Source organism: Daktulosphaira vitifoliae, unplaced genomic scaffold (assembly GCF_025091365.1).
Source record: "Daktulosphaira vitifoliae isolate Bord-2020 unplaced genomic scaffold, ASM2509136v1 Scaffold_2, whole genome shotgun sequence".
NCBI classification, from domain to species: domain Eukaryota; kingdom Metazoa; phylum Arthropoda; class Insecta; order Hemiptera; family Phylloxeridae; genus Daktulosphaira; species Daktulosphaira vitifoliae.
In genome coordinates this window covers 28,911,090-28,922,695 of record NW_026099573.1, presented here as the reverse complement: position 1 = coordinate 28,922,695, position 11,606 = coordinate 28,911,090, and the positions used below count along the sequence as shown (strand labels likewise).

General features: G+C 25.9%; 1 protein-coding gene across 3 annotated transcripts in view; it reads left to right on the top strand.

Moving 5' to 3' along the window:
- LOC126897228 (uncharacterized) overlaps positions 1–11,606 on the top strand; it is a 50,091-nt gene that overhangs the window by 28,228 nt on the left and 10,257 nt on the right. For 2 of the 3 annotated variants that reach the window (XM_050670652.1, XM_050670653.1), the window contains exons 3-5: positions 7,574–7,823; positions 8,463–8,800; positions 8,881–9,018. In XM_050670652.1, coding sequence (XP_050526609.1) covers positions 7,574–7,823; positions 8,463–8,800; positions 8,881–9,018 — 726 coding nt within the window. Of the gene's footprint in view, positions 1–7,420; positions 7,512–7,573; positions 7,824–8,462; positions 8,801–8,880; positions 9,019–11,606 lie in introns of those variants that run through there. The other variant, XM_050670655.1, reaches the window with a different exon arrangement.

Here is an 11,606-nt window from a genome sequence, read left to right as displayed (position 1 = left end):
ATCGAGATATTAATAAGGAACCAGCAGATCAAGTAGCTTTTGGAATAAAACACCAATTTTTTTAAAATTAAACACTATCTAAAGATTTGCATCGAAGCGTTTATTTTTGATAGTGATTTTAATCACTGTCAGATATCATTTACTTGATCCAACTATGCCACGTCACCACTGTGCCGCGACCCCCCTGTGCTGGGTTTTTTTTTATATAAAATTCTATACAAAAGGTATTAAATTTAATTTTTATTTAGAATTTACTATTTATCAGCGTTTATAGATTTTTTTTAGTATTATATTACAATTAAAATGAATAACAATATAGTTAAAATCATATCATAAACATTTTAATTTATATACATCATAAACTATATAACATATGTTGAATATACACCATGTAGTTTGACATAATAATTATGTATGAAATATTTAACCCTACTAGAACTGATCATAGTTCGTAGTTTACCGTTAACATAGCAAATAATTTATTCAAATTTTAAAAATACTACTAGTAATATATGTTTTATAATAAAAATTGATCACTTGTGACTAATTAATTAAATAAAATTAAAACTATATAAAAAATATTAAACTCAAAATCCACAAAAAATTACTAAAAAGTCGCGGATACGTATTTCGGAAACAATGTTACCATTATCAACGGTAAACACATACGGACATGACATATTTTTTAGTTTTTAAATTAATAATATTTTTAATATAGTTTTAATTTTATTTAATATATGTTGAAAAAATTATATATGTGAAATAATAATAACTGATAGTGGTCATATTTTTGTCGTCACTATATAATTTATGCTTTTACAATATATTTCATCGTAATTTTACTATAATTATTTACAGAAATACTTTCATTATTTTATACTGGCCAAAATCCTATGAAGAATTCTTAAGTAAAATGTTCTCAATCTCCAAACATTACTTATTTTGAACATTAAATTAATTTATAATTAAATTATCTAATTAGAGTTAGAGACACATTTCAAAAATGTTTTCATAGAAAATTCTTATTATTACTTAAAAATTTTATAAGTAAGCTGATCAAACGAAAACTTGAATTTAGTTTTATATAATTTACAACTTAGATTAATGCGACGAATATCTTACTTTGTAAACATTTTTGTTTCTGTGGATTAAAAAAATATTTTTCACATAGTTCTTAAGATTTTTAAAATGGAAGATATATCTATCTTCCAAAAATTGTATATTCCTATACAATTATTGCTTAATTTACCGTATAGTTTTTATATTAATATTTAAATAGGCCATGATTTTTCTGAACGCAAGAATGCTGTTATTTTGCATATCTAATGAGCCTAGCTATGTTTTCGAAGTGTACTATGATTTTCACTTATGGTCATTTTTTGTAGTGGCTTATTTACCCCTTTAAATAAGCATACGTGCCCCCCTTATTTATTTAATATATTATTTGTAATATTTTGTAAAAAGTATCTTGATACTGTTGTATATTATACCATATGCACAATTCATATAAAAACATTTATCATTTTTCGTAATACAAATTGTTCGCTATAAAAATAAATAATACATACATGTATCAAAATAAATGAAAAGAAATTTACCCGAATGTTTATTATTGTAATATTTGAGTTTTAGGTTTTACGATAAGCGTACTTAAAACCTATATTGTACATATTAAAAATATATGAATCTCTTCTTATCTTCTGCACGTGCAGCGTGAACTTTATAGAATTTTTTTTTGTTCTTACTTTGATCCCACACAAATGAAAATTTCTTTTGACTATGTTTGCAGAGTGTTGGGAAATACAGTTCATACAATAAGTTTTATGTTAAAATAAGTTAAAAAGTTGATTAGATGAACACAAATGTGTTTCGACTTAAGGTTTTTAATCGCACATGTCATGATATTTGGATAATTTTTGTAACAAATTGTTTATGGAAAATAAACAGTAGGTATCATACGACTAAAAAGCGCCATAAAAATGTTCAAGATTGTAATTCAATAACGATATCGCGAGCAAAACCTTCCGGGGGGTGACTGGGTAGTTATTTTTACTGAGTTTGCAATTCAAGTGCTTTTTCAAACTCTTCATCTTCTAAATAAAAATTTTACTTAATTTAATATCGTTCCTAAATAGAAAATGGAAGTCATAATACAGCCCTATAACATTTTTGAAAATGTATGATGCACCTAGCAAATCTTTTCTAAAAAGCATAAAAAATAAAATAAATATACATTACTTAATTATAATCCAATTATATTCGTGTTTTATAATTGTGTAAATTATTTTAATTTTATTTCATGCTAATTGTAAGTACTTTTTTTTTGTATAAAACAACTACCGAGAATCTTTTATATACAGATTAATTTTTCTTACAAAAATTAAATGTAATTAAATACATTGAAATAATTCTTTAAAATAAAATACACACAGATAATTGATTATCTTTAATTTTAAAAGTAAATGCATTAAATTGGATATTAAAAACCTTATGCATGTTGAATTTTTATTAGTTGTCATTTATATAATAAAAAAATTGATATTGTTTTCAGTATCGTAGCCAAGAGCTCCTCCTAATGGGTCTATATCCTCCCCGTTGGCAAATTATTACTATAAATACTATGACTTTGTCACTAGTAAAAATATATTATAAAACAAGAAAAGTTTCTTAGACCTCCTCCCACGTAAAAATCCTGTCTTCGTCACTAGAAATATTTATAGTTATTAATATTTTTTATGAGTAAAAAATAAATTTTTTTTCGTAAATAATAAAATTGTATATTCGAAACAACACTTGATTTATGCTATACTATAATTACTGGCGTAATTATTTTACCACTATCTGTGTAACTAAATTAATTTTCATTTTATATTTTATAAAATTATTATTTTTTGAAAATTATTAAATAAAACAATACTTTACTGATAATTCATTTATAATTACTTCTACGATAAAATCAATTTATATGTTCATTTTTATTATTCTTGTAGACAAAGTAACATTTCTTTTATTTTTGGACTATTGTTGTACAAGTATTATTCTGAGAATTTCAAATGAGTACATAGTAAATAATATAATAAAAATAACTTTTGCTTGGATAGTAGAAAACATTTTATATTATATATATGCATTATAGCGTTGTACTTTGTGGAAAAAATTTATTTTTTTTTTGTAAGCTAAATAATTTCTTTCCGGAGTACTCAACAAGTAAAACGCATTATTCGAGGAATTATTCGGTATGCATGTTTTCTGTTTTATTCTATTGAGTTTCACGCTAAATGCGTAACATGTGAACACGATTCTTTGTTTCATATTAGGTGTTCATGTGTCAGTCATATGTGTTCTAAATCTCTTTACAGTGGTTTCTAGGTGTATTGTTCCATTTGATGTTTTGTTAGAAAGTTTGTTTAGTTACTCAATGGGGAAGTAATTTGTGACAGCGAATTTGTCTTACTATATGTTGGCTGACAAATCGTTTATTTAGTAATTCTATTTAAGTTAAACTATTATGTAATATTAAAAGTTTTACCGACGATAATTAAATTTGTAATCTTATTAAATTTAAATGGTAATTAAACCCGTAATTCCAAAAAAGTTTGTCAAAAACATTGCATAAATCGTACTTAAAATGTTGTAAATAAATTTAATAATTCACAGGCTGTCTTAATTTAACATCAGCTTTATCTGTTTATTTGATTAAATTAAAATAACTAATGTATTTATTGATATGTACACGAGAAATATTAATTAATAGGAAATTTTATAGTAAATATTAGTATATAAGTTATTTTTTAAATATTTTGTGCAATTAAAATTCCAGTACAATCAAACGTTTTCATTACCATAGTTTTTTTTTTTGCTTTTAAGAGCCATATCGTCCTTCCACAAAGGGGAGGTTTTCTTAACCATTGATACTCCGGGACGATTAGTCTGTCACTGGAGAGGGAGACGGCGAATCCAATTACCAAACTGATCTCTGCTAGGCAAATGAAGCCGCCCGTGACTGAGTTTCGAACCAGAGGCAATGCGCGTAAAGCGCTGTCGCGTTACCGTCTCGGCCATTACCGTCCCTACCATATTTTATTTTCAATATATATTTTCTCTGATTTTTTTAAGTCGCTAGCTTAAATTCCATGACACAGCAACCTCATTAGAAATAAATTCAAGCTTTAAGCGTATAAATATTGAATGATGAATAATTTAAGCATTGTATGATGAACAGACAAAATAAACGAAAAATTATATTGTAGAGTCTGATAGATAGAAATAGATAGTAAAAATGTATGCTAAGATATTTTAAGTCGGATGAAGTATTAAAGAAATGAATATCAATTTAATTTAAATTCCGAATGACTTAGGGTAGTGGTCTGCGTTTTGCGCATTACGAAATAATACAAATCATACACGTATCGGATTCTTCACAACTTTAATGGAAAATTTCCAGCATATTATGCGTATGAAATACAAAATGAAGTTATTATTACACGCAGAGTCGTCGCTGTATATTTCATTGATGTCGTTATTACTGCATGATATAATCGCATGTCGCAAACTGACGGAGTGAGCTTTTCCAACAATATCGTTTATAATACTTTACCTTTTCTTGATTTTCCCCACACCCATTGTCGGAGTCGTACTTAGTCGTTTTAAATTCCCATCGCAGTATTATTTTATTTTGATTTAGTTTTGCTTTTTCATTTCGACGCCATTATTCGTGCACGTTATTGTTTTATTATGGCTTATAATTATACATTACATAATAAGTTCTTTGACGGTTCTATTATTCCTTTAATAATTGTAATCGGTAAGGAATATCACTTAACTATACACATCGACACAGCCGAATTCTTATATATAGTAAACAATTAAATGGAAAAAAATGAAACATTAAGAAACATCTGTGGATCAAATTAAAAGCCAAAATAACAATAGATGAAACATGATAAAAAAAAAAAATATCTGTAAAAATTAACAAACCCAATTTCACAATTTTTAAATTAATATTTAAAATAATTTATTTGATTAATCGACTAAATTTTCATTTTTATATGACTTAGAGTAAAAGAATAAATTCTGTAATATTTTTTTAAACATATACTAAGGTAATTTTGTTCATATGTTTTAATAGATGTCTACGAATAAAATGAAAACTGAACAGTTATCCGTTCAAATCAAATAGTTTTATTTGATTTGATTCAATTTCATGATGTATTTTAAAACTCCATTATTATAATAAGAAAAACATATGTTTTATATGGTATTTATTTGAAGTTTTTCTTACTTTATGAGTTTAAACTTAACTATATCTTAATATCTTATGTTACGTACTTTTTTATACTTAATGTTTCCTATTACTAAATTTATCATTATTGGTTAGTTTCATGAAATAGTTTTCTTTGGTGACACAGATAAAATCTTCCAAATACAATGAATTTCCTATTTTTGTCATAATACCTTTAGCACGTATGAAGACAAACAATATAGATGAGTGTAGTTTTTACCAGTGTTGTATTTATGGAAAGCCATTCGGTTCATTTGTACAAAGCTTACTCAAGATAAGTAAGAAGGTCTCGCCCAACAAATATAAGTTATATACAATTTTTATAATTCTAAAAAAATAAAATTTAGTTGATTAACAAAAACGTAGTAAAAATCATATTAAAGATACAATTGATATTACAACAAACAATAGTTTTTAAGACCATATTGATAAGTTTTCCGAATAAAAAGATAAAAAATGTTTTGTGAAAACTTCAATAAAAATTAATTAATTAATTTTTTATTGGCTTAAGGCATCAGCTATTATTGTTATATAGTTGTAATTTAATAATAATAATAATAATTATTATTATTATAAAAAAAAAGAAAGATTGTTTTTAATGTATTATGTTTAATTCATCATATTATTATTAATACATATTAAACATCATGGTTAAATTTAGTATGGTGGTACATCTCGTCAAAAATTATTTAGATGAATATAATTGGCAATTTATACACAATTTAAATACTTTTTTATTTTTGCTTATTATATTTTTACGATAAAATTCGCTAGTTTGTGTACGGCGTCTTCTTCTCAAAAGTAAGATTTAATTCTTACTACTTATTATTGTATCACAATATTCATGTCCATTGAACACAAGCCATATTATTCAAATCAAGCACACTAATAATTTAAAGTTGGGCCTCTGTGAAATTAAATGATATTTTGGCAAGCGATTATTCTATACATTATAATGTATGGCATTGAACCACATTAATGTAAGATTTCGAGTGCGATATCAATATTGTAGTTTCACAATATAGTATTGTAACATGGTATTAAAAATCTTTATGTGAAGCCTCACAATTAATAATACGAGTAAACGCATGTCATTTTAATTTAATGTATAAGCCCCGACAAGCAACTCTTAATCATTATTAGTGTGACAATGCGTGAAACAATTTTTGTACAAAATTCTACAGAAGTAATAATACTCTTGCTATAAAAACTACTGACATAATTCTTTGTTTTATTTTATACCAAAATATTTTGTCTGTATTAAGTTGTTCGTCGTTATGTATTCATCTTGATTCATTTTAAATTTTATTATGCCACACGATTATGTAATTAAATTAAAATAAATTGATACATTTATCTCATAATTATAAATACGCGTAGCTTGTCTATAGTATAGTACGGCATGTCACGATAATATCTTATTCAATAACATTTTTTTATAAACATAAAGTAATCAAGTGAATTTTTTTTTCTATCAAATGTTACAAAGTTTAGCTTTTGATTAAATGATATAAATTACATTGTATTCTTGAACGTATCATAATGTAAGAAATTGAAAATATTTTGTTATACTGTATACGTATTCACTTATATGATGAGTGACGACTGTCTGTCACAAGAAGTAATGGCCTCTGAGAGACAACGTCAATTCAAAAACACATTGTATGCCATTTAAATACATAATACAACACCTTTATGTATAGTTTAATGTTATATATACGTATCAGAGCATTCGAGTATTATTATCGCCATCGTCACTGCCGCGACACGCACGACAGCCGTATGTAAAATAGTTTTGTACTATTTATTTTGTGCCGCCACCGCCCGGTAACATTTTTTTATTTTTCAATGGTAATGTCCAATTTAAATACGACAGTCTTTCCCTCCTACGACCAATGTTATTTATTGCCCATCCTATAGGCTATTTTTCCGGTCGACTTTCACATCTACTGGTTGCAGTCCACAGCTTTACCACGACACTACCACTCTTTGCCGCGTTTCATATAGGATAAGGTGGAATGGTTAAATCGTTTACGCACAAAATATTGCTCTTATACCTATATATATATATATATATATATATGTATTTATATATACCTACAGTAGACCGCTATCAATTTTCTTTATTTTTTACAACTCTATAGTCTTGTTTGCGCGCCAATAGTGGATTTAAAAATATTTTATAAATGTAAAATTAATCAACCTAAAATAAAACTAAATATTTAAAAATGTAGTGTTTACTTTCTTATTGTATTAATAGTAATTTTATTCAATTAAAACATTGTATTACAGTGAGTACTGTGGTCGTGACGGCAGTTCGAGGATCAGCAACTTGGCTACCATGTGACATTGGTGGTGGTAGTGGAAGCCATAACAACCCGTTACTTTCATCACCGAAAAACGTCAATGGTGTTGGTGAGAAAGGTGAAGACAGAGCTTACATGGTCTTATGGTTTAAATATCATTCTCGTCAACAGTCTATTCGCCATCATCGAAATAATAAGCCAAATAGGTTACCTTCTGGAGGAAAACCAATTTACAGGTAAAAAAAAGGTATTAGTTGACTTACAAGAGGAGGTTACGGTGATGGGATCACCGATTTTCAAAAAAGTTATATGAATCTAATCTACATTGAATTTTTTGCTAATACCCCCCTCCTAAACGAGGAAAAATGACTTTGAAAATTTGAATTACTATTTATAAACACTCAATAAATGTTGTTATATTGCTTTGCTAAATTAAAAATTCATAAATATATGTGTTATATTAATATTATATAATGTTCTGATGGAGAAATGATTGTGTGTTTAATAATAGACTAAGCATTTTACTTGAGCATAACCGATACATCATCGTTTTGTGTGAAAAACCTCCTGTATACGAAAAATGAAAATTAAGAAATTTAATACTCCCAGATTCAGAAAATAATACTCTATCTAGTAGTAGATGTTTAATTTAATTTTTTTAAATATTTTTTTCACGTAAGAATTTTGTACGCCAAGCGACGTTATAATGGCTTAGAATCATGTAATTTAATTATTGTTTTTATTTTGTAATAAGAACAAAAATGTGTTATTTCATATCATCTGTAACTTTTTAATTGGATTACTGAGCTAATTGTCATAATATTTAAAATATATGTTTCTAACTATATGTCTATATTTTTTTTTTGTGTAACTAGTTTTGATATACGTGGTCGTCCTTTGGCTAGTGCTCTAAAATGGTCTTCGGAAGAACAAAATGGAGGTTTTGGCTCTAGAGCATTGTTTGTGGTTTTTAATGGAGCTGGTGGATTGTTGGAGCGAGGCATGTTTTCAAACAGCAGTGATTTATGGCAACGAGAAAATGGTATAAGTCTATCTTACTCGGAAAAAGAAACAAGCGTAAATTACAATAAAATTGGCGGAGCTGCTCTTAGGGTTGTCAATATCACAGAACAGGATGGCGGAGCATACAGATGTAGGGTAGACTTTAAAGATGCTCCTACAAGAAACTACAGAATAATATTACGGGTTATAGGTAATAATAAAGAACCTAAATAATTTTTTTCATTATAATATTTGTTCAAGTACATGTAATTATGTTTTTGAAATTGTCAGTGCCTCCAGATAAAATGTCGATAGCATATGATACAGGCACACTAAAGGCAGATATAACAGAAATTGATGATGACCAGAACGAAGTAGGGCCTATTCCGGAAGGTAGTTCTTTGGTATTGACGTGCATTGTCCGAGGAGGTAAAACAAATATTATACAATAAAAATAGCGCTAGAAATATAGATGGTTGTAGAATAGAATTCGATTTATTTGTATAAAAATTTTGTTAGTCGCAAAATGGCTCCAGAAGTATGACACTTGTAACATTTCACTGTTAAATTACTTATTTGGCAGATTACTATTTTATCAATAACAACTATATTTAATTTTATTTTATGATTCAGTAAATATATTATGAACAACTAGAATAGGTAAAATTTTATTTTTAGAAAACCGAACATTATAGATGCAATACAATTGAGATAAAAAATAATGAAAACATTGTTTTTCAATTTTTCTAACTACAATATTTAGGTGAATATAGTATAGTATTTTGCTGTTATTACACCATTGTTTTAAGCAACAATTGTTTAACAGAACTATTAAGTCTGATAAGTTTTTTTTCAAACTCACTAAACCTGTACTAAAAACCACAGCACATCAGGATCGCTCCACAGTTTGGGACAAGTGTAGATAGTATCTGACAGTAGTTAAAATCACTACATACAAACCTGTAGCGTTTAATTTTTAAATGAAATTATTGGATTATTCCAAAAGCAACAAGAACACCGATTCCCTTATTTATATCTTGATTATAAGTTTTATGATTTATAAGTATAATACATGAATATTGTAGATACTTATAGTAATCACATTTAGTATTGATATTTAACAATCTGGCTTTGTATTTTTTACGGAGAAATTATAATAAGTTTTATTTGTTGAATACAAAGTGATTCTATTAATATAAGCCACTCGGTTTTTTTTTTAATAATAATTATATGAAGAAAATTCTTAATGATATTTTTGAATTTTATATATTTCTTAGTTTATTAACAATTAAGTTTTTTTTTAATTTATTCTTAACACGTTATATCCATATCAACTTTGTTTTTAAATGGTAATATACATATATGACTAGCTAATAATATAAAAAATGATATAATTCAGAATATCACTAGTTGATAACTACCTTAGACCATAATTTCAGAAGTTATTAAGATTTTTAAATATAAATTAGAGGAAAATCGTGGAAGAATAATGCGTAATGATAAAAATAATATAACCAACACATCACCTCCATTCTATATTTAAAATAATTATAACTTCCGAAATAATGTTCAAAAATTGTCATTGACTGGTCAAATTACATAATTTTTTATTTTATAAACTAGTCAAATATGTATGTCGCCATTTAAAAAAATTATGTCAACACTCTTATAAGTTATAAATAATGAATTTAAACAATTATTATAATTTAAGATATATTAAAATAAAAAATACTATATAAAATTTTCTTAACATGATTATTATTTTAAGTGAAATAAAGTAGATAAGAATGGTTAACGAGTAAATAGTAAAAAAATCACTCTGTTTTTTGTTATCGCAATTTATCAATTTAACATACTTATAGGACTGTCATTAAAAACTGAAAAATATTTAACGTTAACACTGAAATCGATTTTATAAAAGCGGGTTTAATAGGGTACTTACCCCCACCCTTCTATAGAAATATAACATTTGACCTAAAATTAATAGAAAAAAAATTATAATAATACAAAAAATGATGATTTCTCATTTCTATATAACATTTTTTGTTATTTGTAGAAAAGTAAAGATGTATAAAACGTTTTTAAAAAAAATTGATACATACATTTTTCAAAAGGTTATAGCAATTAAAATATAAAATCAAAAATTTTACCACTAAAATAGCATGTTTTTTAACTACTGCCATTTGTACATTCAAGATAAGATGTGGGGAAAAATTTTTAACTTATAGTACACAACGTAAGCTTTATTTTAACATATGTTTGAGGTTCTGAGTATTTCCGGTACACAATTAAAACTTATGTTGAAAAAGTTAAATTTTTGTGCTATAATAAAGTCTCTCCTGTGGGCAGGTTAATGGTCAGATTTTCAAAAAATATATATATATTTTTTGAAAATCTGACCATTCAAAAATTCAAAGTTTTTAAAAATCGTCATTTTTTTGGAGAATATTTTCCCATTTAAAGAGAAAGAGGGATTTTTTTCAATTTTAAAGAGCAATGTCTTTAACTAAATATAATTTGTTATGTTTTGACTTATCATTGAAAGAAATGGGTCTGGTGAAAACTGAGAAATAGTAGTAATAGACATAAAAAAAAAAACTATATTCTTATGAAAATAAAATTTTATTTTTTCAACACTTTTAAGATTTCCGTTTATTTTTTATTACTATGCAGTCGTCCTGGTTGTTGGTTATGTAAAAACAAAAAAAAAATTATACATTTAAATCCCTACAAAATTATTTATTTATTTATATTAATTTTATAGTTATGAAATTAACCTACAAATAGTAACAAAGGAAAATTTTATAGTTTTCTTTTTCTGAAATTGATTTCAATGTTCAGGTTTATAAATTGACAGTTAAAATTGATGGATAAGGCCTAAATTTTGCACAACTTTTGTTAAATATCATAGAAAATAAAAAAACAATAATATTATTTTTCTACTTATCATAATGGTTTAATTGTTTAATTATTTCTTAATTACTAATTTGTAATAATTTAAAAACTAAAAGTGTGTA